The sequence below is a fragment of the Macrobrachium rosenbergii genome, chromosome 19, assembly GCF_040412425.1.
Source record: "Macrobrachium rosenbergii isolate ZJJX-2024 chromosome 19, ASM4041242v1, whole genome shotgun sequence".
NCBI classification, from domain to species: Eukaryota; Metazoa; Arthropoda; class Malacostraca; order Decapoda; family Palaemonidae; genus Macrobrachium; species Macrobrachium rosenbergii.
In genome coordinates this window covers 20,091,057-20,115,947 of record NC_089759.1, presented here as the reverse complement: position 1 = coordinate 20,115,947, position 24,891 = coordinate 20,091,057, and the positions used below count along the sequence as shown (strand labels likewise).

Here is a 24,891-nt window from a genome sequence, read left to right as displayed (position 1 = left end):
AACACCTCAACTTTTGGGGGGTGGGGGAGAGAAATTGAAAGTAGTTAGGGTCTCTCTGGTTATCTGATATTGACATGCAAGAATCTGAGACAAGGGGGCTAATTCTGAGTAATGAAATTTCCTAACATATTTGCTTTATTATATTCCTTCCATTGACTCTCATGCCAGTCTAGATATGTAAAACAGGTAAGATTAGGCTAGCTTGCTGAATACTGTAAAAAGCATGAAGGTCTCTGGCAGTAGATGCCATTTATTATTGCAAAGATTACCCATATTATAAACCAAGGAAGAATTTCCAATTCATAAAATTGCCTAACGGAAATTTATACATCAGCTAATTGCACTTCACTCTTCAATATATCCATATGTGCTATAAGATATATGTATTGGACTGTACCTTGAACAAACATAACATGAATATCCTATGTAGACTTCCCAATTGTAAACTTTAATGCAATAATGCATTTGAAATGTAAAAGAGAAGTGGTTGTTTAATGTAAATTATAATGGATACATTAACACCATCAGTATACTGTAGAAAACACAAACTGATGATAATATTATAGACAAGAAAATTTGTACATACGGTACATTTGTTTGCCATCAACAAAAAAAAAAAAAAAACAGATCCATCAATAAACATTGGAGCAAAGTGATCAGGTCAAAATGTCTTGAGATTAGGAAATGTAAGGAAAAATTAGATGAAATGAACAGATAAAATGTAGTTCTTGACTGAAATTCTTTTAAGTAGTCTGAGGAGCAAGTCTTTGCGCACACACGCACACACATACACAAAGAATGGACTGGGCTGTCAGGTGAGGACTACCTGCCTTAAGGCACATGCACTCTGCTCACTTATCAGAGACTGGTGCTTTTCATAGTCTTCTTTTGGAGAGGGTTTGCCTTGGAAAAATTTTGTGGCTAATGAAATGGCACTATACGTTATGAGTTTGTTATTAAACAAGTAGCATTAAGAGGCTTAATGGTTTAGACAAAAAGTTGACAAGATTTCATCTGACTTCTATGATAGTAAATGTTTCCATTTTTAATGGGTGATAAGATATGCATCTATTATTGGGTATGCTTTAATTTAGTACTGTAAAAGAATTTTTTTTATTAAACAGTATCTTTAGATTGCCTTTAAATTCACTACTAGGGTAATGCACAGTACTAGCATTGAAGAATTTAGTATGCCATAATGTAGCCTCTGAACTTATTTTTGACATTATCCTTAATACAAAATGATCATTATGAAGCTGAAGCTGTGCTTGTGGCGATCAAGATCTGACAACTACAGAAAGCATATTGAAATTGTGCCTTATTATATTTCATGGGCCTAGTATTATAAAATTATGATTTCCAGATTCTAAAGATCCATTTTTTACTGCTGCTCAGATGCACTGCCTGTGGCTAATAATTAGAGATTAGTATTATGAAGTATTTCAACAAGACAACACTTCTTACCAGGTCATGTTCATAGAGCTATAATACCACTAATGTTGCTGCTTTTGCTATGCAGGCCATGTAAAATCATGGAAGGTTACACCTCATTTAGGACTGAGGATTTTTTTAATATTACTCTTTTGCAACAAGACTTAAATTGTTTTGATGTAATGGAATCATCATTTTCAAGTACAGTGTGACTTCCAAATATATTTAATATTGGGCACAGCATAATTTTCTTCGTCATATATTATTGGGCTTGCTGGACACATATGGTGATGCTTCTGTATTTTCCTTTTATACAAAATTTGTGTTCAAGTATTTGATGTTAATGAACTGTGGAGACTTCCTTAAAAAAAAATCCATTGGATGCTGACAATAATCGTCATATTTCCTGTTTTTGTTCAGTCCATTACTTCACAGTATTAAACTTAGGAATCCCAGATTTTAGAATGTTACAGACCCTACCCATTTAGTCGTTACTACTTTTGTAAGACGCTAAGCAATCTTTATTAGCTTATGCTATTTTGTATGTTGTTGTTCCTGGGTTATCAGGAATTCCTACCCTCGCTATATATGGGTTTTCCAAAATTATCTTTTAGGAATTGTTGTTCTCCCATGTACTTTTGTTGGGCTTCTCTTTATAGCATCTGTACACAACCCAAAAACCTGTTTTTCATAACTGCTATATTATATAGTTTAGACAATTTGGCACCATCTTTGTAAATTATGCTTTTCCCAAGGAGGTAAATTGCCTATTAGGGTACTTTTGCTTTCTTGATTCAGAGTATGGGGCTTTTACCATTCTTTATAAAAATGTTGCTGAGGTTTTAGAAGAATTCTAGGCAGAGCACCATAGATTGATTGATATTTCATCTAAGAAGGCAGAGACATGCACCTATAGCTGGAGTTCTCTTATAAAGGGACCCCTAATGTCACTGATATTGCCTAAGGATCTTTTCCCTGCCCGTTCTGAAGCCCCAGGAGAATTTTATATCTCCTACTTTAGTGTTCTTAGACTCTGTTATCTTCCATAATGATTACATAGTGATCTCTGCTAAATTTAATGAGGATTGGAGGCTATTTCAGAGACAAAATCCACCAGGTCATCCTAATTCAGTCGATTGTTTGTGTATTATTGCTTGTTACATCTTTTACATTTGCTTCCCCCTTCTGTATTGAAAGGCCATTTGCCAAAAAATAGGAATTTTGAGTCCAAAGGAAACTGGCTTTTGGCAGTATCATTCATGTTTTTAAGAGAATATAATTGCACCTTTTTTGTAGGGAGCAAAGAGAGAGGATAAAGTCTCATTGGAGGCTAGTGACTTTTTGTTGACAAGTAATTAGCACAAGAAGGTCAAGGCTGCAATTTTATACAAATTTCCATGGGATAGACAACATAATACCTTTACCTAATCCAGGCCTGAAGTATAACGGCTAAATAAGAAAAGTAAAAAGAGTAGGTCAAAATATGAAGGAAGTAACCTCATCAGCCAGGTTTACATGAAAGAACTAAGGAAACCATTTGATATTTAGTTAGTTTCTGGAACACAGTATGAAAAGGAAACAGGGAAGTTTAATGGTAGTAATACTAGTAAACATTTATGTCAATTTATGGTTATATGCTGAGAATAATCAAGTTTGCAAGTATTTTTCTGTTCAACCATTTGTTTCACCCAAGGGATATAATATAGTATTTTTTTTCTTTTGCCAAATATATGCCTTATTTTAATCTTTTGTAATCCTTTGACCAAAGAATGTTTTGTTGGTTATATTTATGCATTTTCTATTACAATCTCCTTTCTTAGCTTAATATTGAATATCAATTGTACAAGTCTTGTTGCTCTCAAAAGGTTGCTGGATAATTTATAGGAGCTGTGGTGACATATTGTCCAAAAATTTACTTTTAGTTTTGGTTTTGGGCTTCATTTTATGGAATGCCATTTTGATGTTTGGGGAGGCCTCGCCCTCTTCCCGATGAAATTGAATCAGACGCAGTACAGTACATCTTAACAGTAACCCAGTTCATACTTCACATCTTGCTTCCTCACAAAGCTTGTAACTGTCTTCTTTGTAAGTACTGATTTCAACGTATCTTCTCACAGCCCTGCAGCTCATTTTGCAGTAACAAATTGATAGCGTACACTAATAATAAACGTGGATGTCATTTGTAATTAGTTCATTTCTGCTTTTTACTCATTACTTTCATATTTAAAGGCTAGTCTGCTGTCAGCTACGACAAGAAATCTTTTGACATTATTACTTTTGATTACAGGGGTTGTGATAATTGTATGGCTTTTTCTGTTTTGGTTAATTTTTTAAGGTATTACTATGTGTATATTATTTTTGATGTTGAAAAAATTATTGTGCAACATTGTTCAGATCTTTTAGCCAGATATCAGAATTGTATTTACTGTATTTATAAATTATGCTCCTTTGCCCTGGTGGCTGAAACATCAGTGTAGTCAAGTAGTAGTGGTTGTCACTGCTTGCTGAACCAGCACAGCAACCTGCAAGCCTGGTGAGAGTGGTTTATAGCTGTCAAGGGGTTCTCTTTAGCAGAATAGTTTTTCCTCAAGTGTTACTCCCTGAAGTCAACAGCATTATTTACACTGAATATGATAATTACTTGAAGTAATTATTGTCTGGTCATGGAACACCTTTGAATCTAGTACATCATGAATCTACCATGGCTTCAAAAATTTTGGTTATAGTTTCCAGTTAATTCTATCATTTCTGGACATTCTAGGGCCTAGACACCTTTTAAGATCTGACAGATTGAAAGCACGAAAAGTGTCTTTTATGAATGTTTAAATAAATTCCAAGTACTAAATTATGTAACTTAAAAAACCACATACTGTAGTTAAAAATATGGCAGTTAGATTACCTTTTCCTATTAGGATACCAGATTAGCATGATTTACTCAGCTTCATTAGTTACATATTTTTTCTCTCGCTCCTTGGGTTTGTGTTAGTGCGGAAGCTTTTGTGCCTTTTTATGTATGTGTGCATGTGAAGTGCTTCTGTGAAATATAAGGTCTAGAGTGTTCACTTAATGAAATTGAATGGTAAACAACTACCTCTCCTGCACTCTCAGGAAAAAATGGAAAAATTCTTCTTGCCTCCGTGTGTGGTGAAATATAGTATGAAGACTGATTGCTTATGAAATTAAAGGGACAAGTGTTCCTTCCAGCCTCTCTGGAGGGCATTAAAGCAGTTTACTTTCTAAAAATCTAGATTTGTTGAAATGAATGGGAAATTATACTTGCCATGAGCATATAAAATACACAATGTTAAGAGCTCTTTAAAGCTATTACGCATGAGAGATACTGGACAGCATAATTTCTTTCTTGCAAATATTTATCACAATTTGAACAGAAGTACAGTACGTACATTCCATAAAAGGATGCAAGGAACAAATCATCAATTAACCCTATTTACAAAAACGTCTCCCGTATGCCGGCGGCGTTCGGGAGCTAGCGCCGAAGCCGAAAAAAAGTTTATTTAAAAAAATCACAGCACGCTTAGTTTTTAAGATTAAGAGTTCATTTTTGGTTCCTTTTTTTTGTCATTGCCTGAAGTTTAGTATGCAACCATCAGAAATAAATAAAAATATCATTATCATATATAAATATTGAAATATATGACAGCGCAAAAAAAAAATTTCATATATAATTTTATACAAATCGCGTTGTGAGCAAAACGGTTAGAGCTAACGGGTTATTTTTTTTTTCTTTATATTGTACACTAAATTGCGATGATTTTGGTATATAACAAATTGTAAAACGATCAAAGCAACACAGAGGAAATATTATCACAAAATGATGCATGAATTCGTAACGCACGGATGTAAAAAAATTTTTTTTTCAAAAATTCACCATAAATCGAAATATTGTGCTAGAGACTTCCAGTTTGTTGAAAAATGAAGCTAATTGATTGAATATTACTAGACTGTAAGTATTTTAGCTTACAATTGCAGTTTTCGGCCATTTCGGTCGAGTTAAAGTTGACCGAAAGTCGAATTTTTTCCATTTATTGTGATTTATATGAATATATTTCAAAACTGATAAAAGCTACAACCATGAGTTATTTTCTGTTGTATTGTACATGAAATTGCACACATTTTCATATATAAAACTTTATGTAACGACTAATATAAAACGGTGCAAATATTACGACAACGTGACGAAAGAATTTCTGAGATGTTCGGCCGAGTTACCGTGCGGACGTAAGGAAAATGTTTTTTTCAAAAATTCACCATAAATCGAAATATTGTGCTAGAGACTTCCAATTTATTGCAAAATGAAGGTAAATGATTGAATATTACTAGAATGTAAGAGTTTTAGCTTAAAATTGCGTTTTTTTACCATTTCGGTCGAGTTAAAGTTGACCGTAGGTTGAAATTTTGGCAGTTATCGTGATTTATGTGAAAATATTTCAAAACTGATAAAAGCTACAACCATGAGCTATTTGCTGTTGTATTCTACATGAAATTACACACATTTTCATATATAAAAGTTTATGTAACGACTAATGTAAAACGATGCAAACATTACGACAACGTGACGAAAGAATTTCTGAGATGTTCGGCCGAGTTACCGCGCGCAGACGTAAGGAAAAAGTTTTTTTTTTCAGAAATTCACCACAAATTGAAATATTGTGCTAGAGGCTTCCAGTTTGTTGCAAAATGAAGGTACATGATTGAATATTACTAGAATGTAAGAGTTTTAGCTTATAATTGCATTTTTTTTACCATTTCGGTCGAGTTAAAGTTGACCGAAGGTTGAAATTATGGCAGTTATCGTGATTTATATGAAAATATTTCAAAACTGATAAAAGCTACAACCATGAGTTATTTTCTGTTGTATTCTACATGAAATTGCGCACATTTCCATATATAAAACTTTATGTAACGACTAATATAAGACGGTGCAAACATTACGACAACGTGACGAAAGAATTTCTGGCGTGGACATAAGGAAAAGGTTTTTTTAAAAAATTCACCATAAATCGAAATATTGCGCTAGAGACTTCCAATTTGTTGCAAAATGAAGGTAAATGATTGAACATTACTAGAATGTAAGAGTTTTAGCTTACAATTGCGTTTTTTTACCATTTCGGTCGAGTCAAAGTAGACCGAAGGTTGAAATTTTGGCAGTTATCGTGGTTTATATGAAAATATTTCAAAACTGATAAAAGGTACAACCATGGGTTGTATTTTGCTGTATTTTACATGAAATTGCGCACATTTTCATATATAAAACTTTATGTAACGACTAATATAAAACAGTGCAAAAATTACAACAAAATGACGAAAGAATTTCTGAGATGTTCGGCCGAGTTACACATGGCGTAAGGAAAAAGTTTTTTTCAAAAATTCACCATAAATCGAAATATTGTGCTAGAGACTTCCAATTTGTTGCAAAATGAAGGTACATGATTGAATATTACTAGAATGTAAGAGTTTTAGCTTACAATTGCGTTTTTCAACCATTTTGGTCGAGTCAAAGTTGACCGAAGGTTGAAATTTTTTGTAGTCGACGTACGGTACGTCCACTTGACACCCAACAGACAATTTTAGTCGACGTATGATACGTCCAGTAGGCGTTTAAGGGTTAATCAAAATGCAGTAATTTAGACAGTAATTATGAACCTTGAACTATGGTTAAACTTACCCGTGAGTTATATTCCTGCACTAGCTAAATGATGCATATATAAATATACTAAATGCTCTGTCAAAAATCTATACTGTACTGCTAACTGCAGTTTTTATTACTGAATCAGTCTTATTGAAATATGGTACAATAATTTCTTTCACGTTCTTGATTTATTGTTATAATGATCTTTGGGGTAGGTAGTTAGGACCTACAAGTTTGTAAAATGTTTAATTATTTAGAACTCACAATTTATATGTGCATGAAAAATATTTGACAGTAAGTACCAAAAACACAGGTTTGAATTTACCATGAGCCTGGCATATCAAGAGCATGAAGAATACATAAAAAACTGTATTAGCCTAATGCAGAAAGTTATCAGGACTACTGTACCTATGTTTTAATCAATTTTTTGTATGCTGTTATATAAACATGATTTGAAGCAGGAACTATGACTAGCTGACATAAGGCAGTCGCTGGTTATCGGCTGAGGGTTCCATTCCGACGGTGTGACGATAAGCGAAAATCGCCGATAATCGAAAATTGGCGGTTTTCGGCATTTATCGGCACCTATAACTGGAGATTGGTGCCTTTGTTAGGTATGTATCAGCACCAGTACCCAATTATTGGTGCCGTAAGTAGAAATTGGTGGTTTTCGGCACTGAAAATTGCTGATTTTCGTCACTAGACAAGCGCCGTAAAACCGGATGACGGATAACCGAGCCCTCTGATAGCCAGGGACTGCCTTACTTAGTTACAGTCACTGTTTTGTAAGTGAATTCTAAGCTTGCTTAGTTCTATTCACTACTGTATTATAATTGAATTAATTTATATATTATATTTTTTAATTCATGTTACAGTAAAAGCATTCTGTAAATCTTGAATTAAAGAAAATGTTACATTGTTGGTTTAGACTTGTATCGTGCAATTAGTTGAGGTTTTAATGATTGTGCCAGCTCTGAGCATGCACAGACCAGTTTTAGTTATTACAATACCCTTAAAAAAAACAGTAGAATTACAGTATTTGCATAGCATTTATGTAGTTTTAGGTATTATAAGTAAAGTACAGTACTGTATTGTAATCTAAAAGTGATTTGTAGTACTGTATGTACTATTTATAAGAGGTGTGCTTAGGTTGTGCATATGTTTACAAATATAATATACAGGCAGTCCCCGGTTTACGACGGTTCCGGCTTACGACGCTTTTCAAATATATTCATCAGAAATTATTTCCTGGCTTACGACGCATGTTCCGGGGTTACGACGCGTCGTACGCCGATCCGACGGAAGAAATATGGCCCCAAAACGGCAGAATAATCATAATTTGAAGGTTTTTTTGATGTAAAACTCAATAATAATGCAGTTTACATCGTTTTCAATGCACCCAGAGCATTAAAAGTAAGGTTTTCTTATGATTTTTGACGATTTTCCGGCTTACGACGATTTTCGGGTTACGACGCGGCGCAAGAACGGAACCCCCGTCGTAAACCGGGGACCGCCTGTACATTGTAGTATATCCTTTTGGCAGAATTTTGAATCCATATAAATTTTGAGATGCTCAAAGTCTTGGAACCAAGTCAAACGCTGAATTTACAGTACAGCACTTCCTGTTTTTCAACTCCTAAAAGGAGTAACAAACCTAAAACCACACAGATTACTACCTACATGGACTTGAAGCAATGACTGACTTGTGTGAAGTCACAGTGGATCCAGACTACAGAACCCAAAGTTTCGAGCACTTTGTACATGAGTAACATGAGATTTGTTCGTTTAAAAGTTATTTAATTTTTAAAAATTTCCATTCTCAGTAAATATGTAAAGCTGTTGATTTTTGGGGGTGATGCATTATAAGAAAGTGTAATAATTTTTCTATTAAACAGAATTCTCAGAGACTCATGGGTTGCATTTCTGGTTCAGCAGGCAATGTTGTTTGCTAATGCCTGACTATACTAATGTGAGAAGTTATGTTGTAGGAGGGGTAAATAAAAAAAAAAAACATACCTGTTCATAATTCTGTTAGCTTACTGATAAGTTTGGACAATTTTGCACAGTAATTTATTTTCAGTATCAAGAAGAGAAACATTTATACAAGGTACAAGAGTACCACTGGCTCTTTACATAGCATTATAATGTAATATATCATTATTTTTTTAATGAATTAGTTTTAAAGAATTTGGTTAGATAATCTGTCTTAAATCTCCATGTACTGTACAGTATAACTAAAACTTATGGAGTGTGAAACATCATCGGCAAATAGCTATTAAACCTTCAATGTGAAAATACAGTATACAGTATATTTTAATGGAAGTACTGTGATTAGAACACTGTGCAATACACCGCAATTGCTATTGTTTCACTATTTGCACTACATACTTTCCTTTAGAATGAGGGAAGTGCAGCTGTCAGTTGTAGGTGTTACTTGCTCAAAGTAAAGGTTCTTACTTCAGCACTCTTCTCAGTTATCACTCACTTTACACTTTTGTTGTACGTTTCAGTTACCTTTGTTGTCATACACTTCAGATACCTTTGGTGCTAGGTTTTATTTGAGCCAGTTGTACAGTGAAGTTCTGAGAAACTTAAATTACTGTAGAGGCCTGGACTGCTCCAGCTTTCATTTGTTTGCTTGATGGGGAAAACAGCAAAAACATATTTAAATGGATTAAGTCATTTATGAAATGCAATGAGATCAGTGCAGTTTTTTTGTAAGTTAAAATATTTCTGACCCTGAAACATTCAGCCCTTATTTTTTTTAACAGTATTACACATTAGGGTGCAAGTCTCCTTCCTTCATTATATAAATGTACGTGTTAGTTGTTATTATTTTGAACAGAATTCAGTGGGATACGGTGAGGATTCTTATATATAGAAGTACCTCATCTTATGTTATCAATTTGTTCCAAAACTTGCAACTTAACAAAAAAAACCATTTAAAATATGACCTAACACCCTCTAGGCCTTGTCTTTTTAATAAATTTACAGTACTGCATATAATTTAATTATATGTAAAGAAAAACCAAAAGAACAAAAAAAATTACGAGTATGTTGATGTTTTTGATGGACTGGAGGAGGAAGGTGGGGGAAGTGGAGGAAACCACAGGTGCATTGATATTGATGGCTGAATTTTTTTTCTTTTTGGGTTCATAGACTACTACAAGAACTGGTCAAGACTGCTCTGAGCTCAGTTGTTCTTTTCATCCAAAAGCATCCCTAATCTTGGCACAACATTCTGCGCTAGACCCATATTCTCAAAAAATGCATGGCCTTTCTCAATGTGAGCAAAGGGCTGCTGTATCTTATTGATGGTGAAACATTGCATTTCTGGTGTCTGCTCCTCTTTGTGCCACTACTGCTCAAGAAACTCCTTTAACTCCTTATTCATCAGTGGCTGCTTGTCTTCCTCAATTGATGAGAGGAAATCCTCCTCTACCAAGTCTATTTTTAACTCATTGCTGAGCATTACCAAGACTTTGTTCACGTCCACTTCAGCAAAGACCTTGAAATTGTGAACAAATTGAGGCACACTTTTTCCAAATGACTTTCATACCTATGGTCAAAATTTCATGCCAAATCACACAGTATAAACTCATCATTCAGATTTGTTACATCTACAGCCTGTATCAACACTGCCTAAAGTAGAAGCACTTCAAGAGTGACAATGGTCTGGTCCATTGGTCGTAAGATAAGAGGTGGTGTTCAGAGTGGTGTTTAGATAAAAATCGACGAGATTTTGTGGGTGGCCAGGAGTACTGTCTAAAATAAGGCTCTAATAAGGGTTGCCCTTGTCAGATTTGTTACATCTACAGCCTGTATAAGCACTTGCCTAAAGTAGAAGCACTTCAAGAGTGGCAATGATGTGGTCTATTGGTTGCAAGGTAAGAGGTGGTGTTCAGAGTGATGTTTAGATAAAAATTGACGAGGTTTTGTGGTTGGCCAGGAGTACAGTACTGTCTAAAATAAGGCTCCAGTAAGGGTTGCCCTTGTCCTTACAATATTTCTTTATCGCTTATACAAAGTGGTTGAAGAACTAATTCTTAAAAATACTGTAATGATGGTCACCTAAGCCAAAGGGTTTGACACCCATGTAATTGGGAGAGAGGCCTTGGGATGCTCTTCACCACTTGAGAATTCTCTGCATGATACACCAGCTTTAGATTAAAGTTGCTTACACAGTTGCCTCCCCCAAAAAAAGTCATTCAGTCTTTTGTGACCCTGAAGCCTAGGTAACCTTCTCCTCCATAGGTATAAATGAACAGTCTAGCATGTTCTTCCTGTACAGGCCTGTCCCATCCTCATTAAATATATTTAAAGGAAGAAACTGCTGCTTCTCAGTAATCTTTGTCAACACAGCAAGGAATTTGGATGCTGCAGACTCATAAGCTGATGCACTTTCACCGTGGATCCTGAATTCTGAAGATTGTCACTGCTTGAATTGTTTAAACCATCCTGAACTTCCCTTGAATTCTTTTTCTTTCTCACAAGTTCTCACAAGATAACTACACACTTTCTTCTGGACCAGCAGTTGGTTTTATAGGGATAAGCAGACAAGTCTCCTGTTCAATCCAAATAGACAGACAACATTCCATTTGTTCACAGATCTAGATCTAGCCCTTTTTTCTTGTGTGTGACAGCATTCTTCATCCCTAGAGCATCACCTTTGATGTGGGCTAAAGTCTGTGCCGTGTAATGAGTGTTTATACTGTCATTTGACTCAGTTAAGGACAATATGCTATGGCAGCAATCTTTTCACCTGTTTCAAAGCACTTCATCTCAGCCACCTTATCTCCAATTCATACAGCATGACACTTAGTAGCACAAGCACCATCTTTTAGAACTTTCTTCAAAGTCATGGGACAAGTATTAAAGGTACAAATTTAGTGCAAACAAGACACTGCAAGTAAAAAATATGCAAGCACACATTTGAATACACTGCCAAATGCTGGAACTAACAAGGCAAATGTCATGTACATATATATTAATATTTTTAAACTTTTAAATAATTTATATCGTACATTACGATATTGTGTATTATTTTATGTATTTCATAATTTTTCAATGTGATTTTGTACTTTTAATTGACTTTTATATTTTATGGCTTTTCCACATTTGTTGCTGACCAACAAATTTACACAAACCTATGTATATCAGTGTTCACTTTTGCTTATTATTTTTAGCAAAAATTCTTGTAAAGTTGAAAATGAAATACTATAAGGTGAGGTATAATTGTATTTGGTAGTAAATGCAGGTGCATTTTATTTTATGTATTTTTCTATACAAATGTACATATTGAAAGGTCAGTGGAATTCAACCGAGATCGTTTACATATGATTTTATTTAGTATAGAATAATTTATTTTTGAACACTTGATTATAGTACTTATGCAGTTAGCTATCCAACTGTTATTTTCTTTTAAAAATTACTGTATTGCTTTGTTGGGCTGAAATGTTGCACTTGAAACATTCAGGGACTTTAGCACTAAATTAAATTGTTGGGGAAGGCAGGTAGATGTAGTTGACATTTCTAAACGTAATTTCCTGTGATATAAGTTACTTTAGGTTTTAAAAAATGGCTATTTTTTCAGAAATTGTCCACTAGGCTTTACTGGAACCAAAGAAGTGCTTAGTATACAGCAGAGTGTCTTAAAAACACAGCCATATATCCTGATTAGTGTAATCTGGTCCAAATTGTATTTTTATTTCTTAGCTTACGTTGAGAATAACTCTTACACAAATGTTAGTTTCTCGTGCTTGCCTATTATTTTTTTGCTCATTGATGGATGCTGATTGATATTGCCAAAGTGTGCTTTTCTTCAGGTTCACTTACCCTTTACTTTACCCATCACATCATGCTTTTATGCTTTTGTCAGTATGGATATGGGAACAGGGACTGCTCATATTTCTTTCATGAAAAACCTTATCTTCTTACATGTGCTCTTACTAGCTCCAATTGTCAATGGAGTTAGATTATGAGAAGGTAGTGCAGTTACTCCAAAGAACTGCTGAAAATTTTATTTGAGAGGAGAGGTTAAAGAAGTAGGCAAAACAGTGGGCATTAGGTGTACTTCAGCTGGGAATAGGAAAGCTGGAAAATGACAAAGCATGTGGACATTTATTGAATTCGTAATGGATGTTGCCTTCTACATGTAATGAAGAAAATTATCCTAAGATTGTACCTGTGTGGCATTTTTATCATGTCTGGCTCAGATACTAAGACTTCACCAAAGCAGTGAAGCAGCCTCCATTTTTAGGGAACATTTTTTTTATGGTAGGAACTCAAAAAACCCCCTTGTTACTACATACTATGTCTAAGAGCCTCAAGTCACCAAAAGTTAAATTATCTGATTCCTCTCACTTTCTTGAGTTGCTGGAGAACCAACCTTTAAAATGTCCAGCTTTTGGTCCAGGCTTAATTCTCAAAGGTAATGAAACCAAGTAAGTTGATGAAAAAGTCCTGGAAAACAGTGGATATTTTAAAAAATATCATTCAACTTCGGGGAGAACCCATCTCTGTCCTTACACAGTACAGTAACTTGTTTTGCTCATATTCTATGTCAAAGCACCGTAGGCATTGATTCTAAGTAAACCAGAAGGTAACTCAATTGATCACTTATATTTGCTATTTATTGACTCTGGGGCATGCTTACATTTTCAGAGGTCCCATGAACAAAGATTATGGAATCATTACAGTATTGGGTGATGTACCCCACTATATATCCTGTAGATGTTTCCTAAGACTTATTTTTTAAGTTTAAAAGGTGTTAGAGGAAATATCTTAAAGAACCTGTATCTGAATTTCTTTGTTCTCCCATTGAACTCAGGTGACATGTTGCTGAAAATCCAGTTTCCACAAAGTTCCATTCAAGAAGAATAGCAATTTTTTTTTTTATCTCATTGTCATCATTTTCATTTTATTATCTATTGTTTCAAAAATTACTTTTAATGCTATAGCCTTGATGAAAGTTGTTTCTGAATAATGCACACTCCTCATCTCTTATGTTATCTTTGAAGCATTAATAGCACGAAGCACAACACAGCTACTTGAAAGACGTAGCATAAACTTGCATTTATATTGGTGTACATACATAATTGCATATTATTATACAGAATATATGCAGTAAATGTATGTTTAACTTTATATATATTATATATATATATATATATATATATATATATATATATATATATATATATATATATATATATATATATATATATATATATATATATATATATATATATATATATATTAACACATTTAACGTATTGCACTGTATTATGAGAATACATGACAGTGTCTTACAGAAACATCAACACATGGTTAAAGTTCATCAGCGGTGAACAACACCAATTTACAATTAGAGTTGGGTTTCAGGAACAGAGTGTATGTTTGCAGGCAGCAACAGGAGCGGGCTGAGGGCAGCAGTAATCCAACTTTGGTAGCTGAACTGCGTCTCCTTCGATCCCATCGCCATGAGTTAGAATCCAATCTCTCCTACCTCCAAGATTCTCGTAAGCAGCTTATGCAGCAGCTGGAGAGTCTCATGAAAATGCTCAAAGTGAGTGTTCTTTGACTACAATAAGTTAGTTGACAGTTTTAGCAGCAACTGTATTCACACATGTATTGACGTAGTAAATTTGCTCAAGTTCTTAATGTACCAGAATCGTTTTCTTACGCAGTTGTTACATATCCAGTAATTTTAATGGTAGAATAGGTGTTATACTTTGTAGAATAGTTGCTTTAATTTGATGTCTGTGTTTCTTGGTGGTCTATCAGTGATTTACAAATACTTTAATAGAACTACTTTCCTGTACATGTCAAACTACATGAAATATTTGTACAGTATTTAATAAGTTCAGAATCCTTTGGTTAAGTTAAGTATACCTTAGTTTAACCAGACCACTGAGCTGATCAACAGCTCTCCTAGGGCTGGCCTGAAGGATTAGACTTATTTTATGTGGCTAAGAACCATTTGGTTACCTAGCAACAGAACCTACAGCTTATTGTGGAATCCGAACTACATTATACTGAGAAATGAATTTCTATCACCAGAAATAAATTCCTCTAATTCTTCATTGGCCAGCCGGAGACTTGAACTCGGGCTTAGCAGAGTGCTAGCCGAGAACTCTACCGACTCGTCCAGCGAGGAACAGGAATCCTTTGGTGACAAGTTGTGTTTTGTTTAAATATATTCAAATGTTACTGGTAAACTTTGATTTCATCCACAAGGAAAAGGCCTAAAGGGCTTTAGTCTTGATTGGTATAAACGGACTAAAATCTTGATGTGTGGGGTCAAGGGTGTTGCCCTTTTATGTCACTAACAAATTAATCATTGCCACTTATAAATTTTCTCCTGGAGCTTAATCTTCATGAATACTAAAATGTATTTTTAGTTGTTTACATTTAAACATGATTCTTTGTCAATTCAATTAATGTTTATAACTTGTAGTCCCAGAATTATTTTTTCATGTACAGAGTTCTTGTGCATTGGTATGTGGAAACAACTTCCTGTTTTGCAAAATCCATTAATTGTCAGTGGCTAAAAGAAAAAAACCTGGGAAAATAGAGGGACAGAGAAAATTGTCTTTCAAGTATTTGTTTTTCCTGTGCTAACAAGGGTGATCGTGGTGATGCTTTAATTTCAAAACCAGCAGGCTAATAGATCACAAACCAATCAAGGAGCTGGTAAGACAGTATGATGATTTTAGTTTTTTTATTACAGTGTACCAAAGAACTGGTCTTTTGCAAGGCAGCTGACTTTTGCAAGGGTAAATTATTTATTAAAAAATTTTTGAATAACCTATAATTTGATGAATTGCAACAAGTAGTAGGCGAGAAAATAAAGAATTATTATAGTTTAACAAGACCAGTGAATCCCATTGCTAGACTTCTTAAAGTGCTTACATGAAATATTTATTTTTAAATTAAGTTTTTAGTATGACTGCAATAACAGCAAAAGTGCATGGCAGGATCAACCAGGTGTTGAATACATGCATCGGCTGACTGTAAGTCTATAATTTTCTCTGTTCAACTTGATCAAGGAGGTATTGGATAAAAAAAAATATGCGAATGACTAACTTCATGACTGTGGTCAAAAGAAAACTGGTATACTGATCATCTTCTCTATCAAGTCTTCCCAGATTGGAGAAGCACTTAAGCCAATTTCTTTGGGAACATGGAAATTTATAGATTTTCTTGCTTGGTGGTTTTCCAGCTAATCTCAAACTTATCACTACCAGCAGAGATGCTATCCCCAAACCTTGCAAAGATTCAACATTTAACCTATACCAAGCAGAATACTGTTATGGCCATTGCCTCTAATCTACTCATAGTGATTGTCTCTTTTTTTTCTTGAGTCATCAAAAGCTGCTGTAAAGCTACTGTTGGTCTTAGCTATTACAGGATTTAGGCTTGCTCATCCTGAAGTCAGTGAGTTGTGAGGACTTCACATAGGTAACTTCAAGGTAACTTAAAAGGATTACTTTGAGACACAGGATGGGAAAAAAGGCCACTGGATGAGCACCTTCATAATTTGTAGTCTTGCTAAAACTCCCTAATACTGTAATCATTGATTCAAGCTTTTTGTTGGGCCTAACAAAGATAGGAATTCAATGGGTCTGTCCCTTACACATGAGTTTATTGTGAAAACACAAATGCATTGAACCACAGTTTGTGCCCTTTGTCTCTCTTTTTCCCTCACATCTACTTCCTGTTCGCTTCAGTACTTTTTGATAGCTGATCTACATCCCAGCAGTTCTTGGGTGGATCATTTGTCCCAGTCTGCCATTTCTGGACTAAATTAAAAGTTAACTGTATGTTGTGAAAAAAATTTAATTACATGGAAATAGAAGTAACTTTTTTCATACAAACTCAATACAGTACTTACTGTCAAAGTATTCACCTCCTAACTAATGTAATTTTTTTACTGCTAATTGGCCACACTCCACAAAAATTAAACGTGAGAATCCATGAGACATGTGCAGTGTTGCTGGCAGCATATGATTTTCTTTTGGATAAGGGATGAAATGTCTGGGATTTTGTTGGCCAAAAGTATGAGCTAAATTATTAGTAATGGTTATATATAAATTATTTCATTTTTAAAAGATTATATAAATGATTTTTGTACAGGGTTATGAACATTACAGGTGATAGGTATTTGATATTCCTGTCTTTAATTGGAAAATTTTCAGTCATAAGCCCATTTTCATGAAAATAGTACAAGTGTGTACACAAACAGTAACTGTAATTATTTTCCTGTTGCTTGACCATACAGTTAATTGTTTCTTTGAGTTAGTTCACTTGTTTTCCATTTTCTACAGGTGAGATTTTCCTCAGTTTTTAATTGGAAAAATTTCAGTCTTAAAAAATACCTTTTCCTGAAAATACAAGTGTGTGAAGATACAGTAACTGTAATTATTTTCTCTGTTGCTTGACCAGACAATTAATTGTTTCTTAGGGTTAGTTCACTTTTTTCCATTTTTCAGTATAACCTTCAGAATCACCATAGTTCTCCTAGCACTCCAAATGGTTCTCCCAAGTCTCCCCCACTCTCAACAAGTGGAACCATTGGGAGTAGTGTTATGAGTCATATGGGTGGAACACAAGGATCCACATCATCCCGGTCTGCTCCACCTACTCCTTCTCATACTGCTCAAGTCTCCACACTCGATTCATTGTCATCACTTCATGTAGATGGTTTGCAGTCAGCTGTTTCTTCAGGTACAGTTGCACAGCATTTATGTCATTGTATATTTTTAGAATTTCTTGTAACTTCATAAGCAGTTCTTCAACTTTAAAATTGATGATTTCGATGAAAATTTCTCTGGAGTAACTCAGCATATAAAGTTAGATATTTTGTGCAAGATTGGTGATTATTAATAAAAAATAATATTAAGTTAAGACTGGTCATACCTTGTGTTTATCAGAAAAATCCCAAAACTCCTGTGCATTTTGTTCTGTATTATGATGAAGAAAAATGGAATGAAGAACAAAATGTTATTCTAAGATGGCTACATTTAAATTTCTTTGCTTTTACTGTTTAATTTATAGATAATGTCTGATTGAGGATGGTTGTCAATATTGGCAGTCAGTCAGTATCAAATATTATTAGTTTTAATGTCATTCATGTACACTGCTTGAATTGACGTTTTGAAACTGGAGAAAATTATTTCAGATTTGCTGGCCAAATGAAAAACACTTCTGATTGCATTGAGAGGCTGGTTTTGTTTACAGTGTGCAGATATTCAGTCAAGTAATGATGTTCCATGTTTAATTTCAGTTTTCTCCAGTGCAGCATCAAGTTGTACTCCTGATAATTCCCCTGATGACAGTTTAGCATCACGGAGCCTCAGAAACGACCTTCTTGTTGCAGCAGACTCTGTCACAAATGCTATGTCTAGTCTTGTCCGGGAACTGAATTCAGGTCAGTGTTGTGTAAAAATGAGTTACTTGTAAGTGCGTGTGTGTTTTAATTTAGTTTTGGTTACGTCGAGAAAATGAATTTCCACATGAATATGTGATGTAAGCTACATCATCTTTAATTTTCATATTTTCATTGCAGGTTGTATAATGTGGTTTTTCCATTGTTCATATACCGTACTACTGTATATTTATATATTTTTTTTTACAGGAAAGCACTTTACCTTATTAATTTTACCCATCACAATGTTTAGATAAATTTTTATGAAATATGGATCTTGCTAGAGAATTATAAAAATATATACTGTAACAACAGTTTGGGTTTCAGATTTATGAAATTATACATCTCAGCCATTATCAAAGAAACACTAAATAGTAATTACATCACATCATAAATGTTTATGATGGAAATATAAGAACCACTCAGCTGTTTATATGTATACACTTCAGATGCTGGGGATATAATTTTTTACTGTCATTTTCCAAAATTACATTTTTTATGAAATTTAGTGGTTGCTATGCATTACATTTAGTGTACTTAAATGTCTTTGGCTGGTAGTTTTGTTTGCCATTATTCTTGCGGCGTTGTCTTTTACGCTTGAGATGTGAGAAAGGGAATACATACATATATATTTTATGATTTTCACTATTATTTTACATCATATACACTTTATTTCTGTGACTGAATTTACTTGAAATTCTAACAGTTTCTGTTTATCAGCTTATAGTGAATCTTTGTTATTCTGACCCTCTATAATCTATATTTCTGCCTAATTTGGCTAGAATTTGGATTAGCAGTGGATTTTTACAGATTATGTAGTACTATACAGAAAAATTTGGAGAAGTTTCAGTACCTTTTATTATTCTTTAATGAAACTTGTAAAACACAAGAAACACTAATATAATTTTAAAAATAAAAGTAATTTTTTAAACAATATTTTTTATAAACATCTATTACAGTACTTATAACCCATATCACATATCAATGAAATCTCAGATATTGTATATATGTTCTCTTAAGAAAGAGATTGGCAGTAGACAGCAGTTCTATGCATGTGTTCCGGGTACCTCAGCAGCCTATTTCCTCAATTCTTGTGTAGTCTGGTCAGTTAGTTGTGAGAAATCAACTGGGTTAGGACACAACTGTATATTATTATGGCAGTTTTAATAGTTTTGGAAGTCTTGATGTTATAACTCAGGGCTAGGTTCTTATGGCCTTGGCCTCAAAAGAGGATGACTGTATTAGATGCATGTCATGCCATCTGTTCTCTGTGATTTCGACAGGACACAACTGTGAAAGGTTTCAGGAAGATGCAAGCATGTAGTTGCTTTATGATGTCAGTTTTCAGGACGTCAATTTTAAAATATGTGAATGCATTACACCAAACATTAATCATCCTATTACTGTATAAAAGTCATTGTGTATGCACCACCCAAGACATCTCTGGACATGGAAAAGCCCTGGTGACAGAGTTAGAAACCAAATAGACTTTCTAACCATCAATAAAAGATTTAGGAACTCTGTCAAGCAAGTGAAAACCTACCCAGGAGCCGATTGTAATAGTGACCATGTACCAGTTGTAGCAACAGTGATGGTGAAGTTGAAAAATCAGAGGAAGAGTACACCTAAATCAAAGAGGCAACTGAAATTATTGAAAACAGAGGAAATGAAGAACCAATATAATATAATTGTAAGAAATAGATATGACCAGCTTAAGGAGGAAGGCCCAGTGCTCCAACATCCTCAGCAAAAGTGGCAAAATATGGAAAATGCAATAAGAGAAGGTAATGAAATAATACCATCAACAGAAAGGAGAGCTCGGAGAGAATGGATGACAGAAGATATCTTGATAATGATGGATGAAAGAAGGCTACAGAAGGGTAAAATGAAGATAGATATAGAGCTCTGGATAGAACTATTAAGAGGGAATGCACAAGGGCAAAGGAGAAATGGATGGATGAGATTTGTGAGGAGGTAGAAGATTTGAATAAAAGGGATGAACGGAGAAAGTATGATAAGGTGAAAGAAATTACTTTTAAGAAGAAGAGAAGTATCAGCACTGGTATCAAAAAAGCGGATGGAACCATAGTAATGGAGTCAAAAGAAATATTGGAAAGATGGACGGAATATATTGGAGAATTGTTTGATGATGATAGAATAGAACATCTAGACTTCAGTGACAACGGAGAAGGACCAAGTATAATCAGATCAGAGATAGAGGCATCTTTAAAACAAATGAAAAGCGATAAAGCAACAGGTGATGATGGAATAGCAGCAGAGATGTTGGTAGCTCTGGGAGAATACATCATTGATATATTAATGGAAATAGTGGAAGGAATATATGAAGATGGAGAGCCTGCAACACAGATGTACAAATCAACATTTATCACAATGCCAAAAATACCAGGAACACTTGAGTGCAATAAACACCGGACTATCAGTATCATGAGTCAGATCACAAAAATAATATTAAGGATTGTTTTGAATAGAATAAGAAATAAGATACTCCCAGAGATTGGCAATGAACAGTGTGGTTTTATGAGAGATAAAGGGACAAGAAATGCAATTTTTATTTTGAGAATGTTGATGGAGAGAGCAATAGAAGTGAAAAAGATCTGTATATTTGTTTTGTTGACTATGAAAAGGCTTTTGATCGGGTTAGACATGTAGACCTTATAAGGATATTGGAACAGATAAATATCGATGGGAAAGATCTAAGATTGATAAAGAATTTATATTGGAATCAAGAGGCATCAGTGAAAGTAGAAAATGACGAATCAGAGACTCGGCACATCAAGAGAGGTGTAAGACAGGGTTGTGTGTTATCACCTGATCTCTTCAATTTATATAGTGAAATGATAATGAGAGATCTCGGAGATATGGAAGGAATTAAGGTTGGAGGAGTCAATATTAATAATATCAGATATGCTGATGATACAGCATTGTTGCAGACTCTCATGATAAACTTCAAGCTTTAGTCAGTACTTTACACGAGTCAAGCAGAGAAAGAGGTCTGTCAATAAATATTAAGAAAACAGAAGTTATGGTTATCTCCAAAGATGAAATCCCCCCAAGAACAAGAATTAATGCTGAAACAGTTAAACAAACCGATAGTTTTAATTATTTAGGATGCACTGTCACAAGTGATGGAAAATGCGAAAAAGAGATCAGGAAGAGAATATCCATGGCAAAAGATGTATATGGTAAGATAAAGAGATTAGTCACCAACTCAAAAATATCGCTGAATCTTAGGAGAAGATTTATGAAATGTTTTGTTTGGTCTGTATTGTTGTATGGCTGTGAAACTTGGACCTTGAGGAAGGCAGATGAGGAGAGGTTACAGGCTGCAGAAATGTGGTTTTGGAGAATGATGCTGAAAATATCATGGACAGAAAGGAAAACTAATGAGCAGGTATTAGAGAGAGTAGGCATTGAGAGAGAACTTTTGGCTTCAGTGAGAGGTAGACAAATGCGGTTTGTGGGTCACATAGTGAGAAGACAAGAACTAGAACATCTCTCTCTCACTGGTAAAATCAATGGAAGTCGGCCAAGAGGAAGACCTAGACAAAAATATATGGATGGATTGGTGAGAATGACTGGAGGAAGAATGTCTGCAGCTCAGTTGCTGCAGAGAGCCAGAAATAGAGAGGAGTGGCGAGCCATGATTGCCGACGTCCTTGGGGATATGGCACCTGGATGATGATGATGATCCATATACTGTACAGTACTGTATATGCCACATATTATTTTGTGAGTAATACGAAAACTTTAGCGCACCTGTTTCTTGTTGACTGCTTGCATCAAGTGTTGCTCATTTTTTATTCATCTTTGTAAACTTAGTTTTCATGCTAGGATAGTTATTTAGTGTAAATTTAAAGGTGAATCCGTTTCACATATTGCTATATGTCTAAAAAGCAGAAAAAAGAAAATTAAAAAGATGGGTTTAAAGTAGCAGGGAGTTACACATTTTTGTAGCAGGCTAAACTTTTGATATTTGCCTTTCAGTATGTACTACTGTATACTGTAATGTTACTAAAGCCAGTTACTGCACATGAAAATGTAAGGAAAAAGAAGAAAAAAATTTTAATACTCTGTTTGTTAAGGGATATATTTTTTGATCGGGCTGGCAGTTATTTTATATGCCAAGATTTTGGTATCACTGTAATGTTAAATAGTTGTGGTATATTACCATAATTTCAAAACAGCAAGTTAACAAAATAAAAGGTCATATTGATAAGGTGAAAGTAATTTCAATACCTTGCTGTAAAAATATTACCAGTAACCAAAAGTATGTATCAATATAAAGGTAAAAAATCAGTGAAAATGAGAATAAGGGGAAGAAGACACCCATCCAAAACTGTTATCAAGAAAACTGACTTCAAATATAAGTTAGTGATAAAACTGCAGATATACTAACTTCAAATCAACTAACTAGCCTACCACTAGTTAACTAAGTGGAACTTGTAGATCTAATTAACTTGTAGTTTTAAAGGTACCAAATGTCCAGTGATACTAGAAAACACACCTGCAGAAAAAAGCTATCTAAGCATTGTCCTCAGTGTTAGAGTAAATGCTCCACAGTTGAAGAAAACTCTTCTATAAAAACGACAGCTAGGGAAAAAAAATAGATACAGCAGTCCCCGGTTAACAGCAGGCTCTGTTAACAGCGATCCGGTTTTATGGCGCTTGTCTAGTGACGAAAATCTGCAATTTTTGGGGCCAAAAATTGCTGATTTCCGCTTATTGGCGCCGATAATTGGGTATTGGCACCAATACATACATAACAGAGGTGTCAATAACCAAAAATCAGCGCTTTTTGGTAGTGATAAGCCCTGAAAATTGCCAAATTATGCTGATTAGCGGCGATTTTCGGTTATCATCACACCCTCAGAACGGAACCTCGCCGATAACCGGGGACTGCTTGTACTTTATAATGCAAAGAAGAGGTTCAACACTGGGTTTATTATAAAACTTAACAGTAAAAAAAAAATTAAAAGTAAAGAGCACAAAAGAACTATACCAGATACAAAAGAACTGAGCAATTGGCTGCTGAGTCCTTGAGGATTATGAATGGCATGAGTAGAGTTGCTGTTTGCAGCTAATCATCATCTTTTTTCAAAGCGCGGATGTGTCTTGGTATTTGCTGATGCACAAAATGGGCTGTGTTATAAAGTACAGTACAGTAAAGGGTTAGCTCATGAAATAATCTAAGAGAAAATATTAAAGTTTGTCAAAATATAACAGCTCATTTGCTATTTATGCTCATCTGCCATACATTATTTGTTACTTTACATACAAAACTTTAAGATACAGTACATTAACAATCTGATATAATTAATATATAAAAATTTGAAAATATTTTGTATAGACATTTAAAGTGTATTGAACATCTGAAGGATCCAATGCTATTTACAGATGCCATGTTTGACTCATCACTTTTGCATAATCAGAACAACAGTAGTTTATTAGACAGTTCTCCAGTATTAGTAAATTTCTTTGTAGAAGTGATCTTTAACTCGATTTCCAGTATTTAGGATTATGGTAGGGCTTTGTTTGCTTGTTATGCAATGGTCCTAAAACTCCTGAACTTTAGTTTATCATAGAAAAGCTGGAAATTTTAATTTATAAAAAAATAATTCTGCAAAGTTACTTGCCAAAGTGTATGGATGTGCTAGGCATACAAGTTTTGATTTTAAAAGGCAGAAAGATAAGACTCATGCATTAGCAAAAAAGGCATTTGCCTGCTTATGGTATTTAGATAGTGGTATGAAATATTATGTGGAAAGATAAAAATAAGGCAAGCTCATTACTGTACAAATGAGCACTATCAGTGTGGCAACAACGGTGGGATACAGCAGAGAAGTGATGGTACTAACAAGAAGAAATGTAGGTATTTGTTGTGTTTAAGACAAGGTGTAAAGGAACTAGCACAAAATCCAGTGGTAGTGATTGGGAGAAATATAAAATCTAGTGTAGTGCTGGTGGGACAAAAATGGAGTAGGCATACTGGTCAAGGATGATATGCTGAAGGTGATGGAGTAGGCATATGGTCAAGGATGATATGCTGAAGGTGTTATAATAGTAGAGTGAATAAACAAAAGATAAATGAAGGTTAAGATGGTCTTATGAAAGACAGGAGTGCAAGTGTTTTTGGTTTACAGTACTCACTAATCAGGAAGGCCAGCAGAAACAAAGTGAAAGTCTTGGAAAGGCAATGTAATGTAGTGACAGGAGTGATACATTCAAATGGGATACTATTAGGAATAGACCTGCATGGCCACACAGGAATGAACAGAGTTAGTTTTGAAGATTTTACAGGTAGATTGAGCCTAGGAGGAAGGAATCGGGAGGGAGAAGCATTATTGGAATTTTGCCAATGCCA

At 34.6% G+C, this 24,891-nt stretch overlaps 1 protein-coding gene across 18 annotated transcripts in view; it reads left to right on the top strand.

Moving 5' to 3' along the window:
• The window catches only part of LOC136848690 (dystrobrevin beta-like), a 226,338-nt gene that overhangs the window by 166,737 nt on the left and 34,710 nt on the right, over window positions 1-24,891 (top strand). For 14 of the 18 annotated variants that reach the window (XM_067121187.1, XM_067121191.1, XM_067121192.1 and 11 more), the window contains 3 exons: window positions 14,465-14,648; window positions 17,575-17,809; window positions 18,369-18,512. In XM_067121187.1, the coding sequence (XP_066977288.1) occupies window positions 14,465-14,648; window positions 17,575-17,809; window positions 18,369-18,512 (563 nt within the window). The remainder of the gene's footprint in view (window positions 1-14,464; window positions 14,649-17,574; window positions 17,810-18,368; window positions 18,513-24,891) is intronic. The other 4 variants (XM_067121193.1, XM_067121177.1, XM_067121182.1 and 1 more) reach the window with 1 other exon arrangement.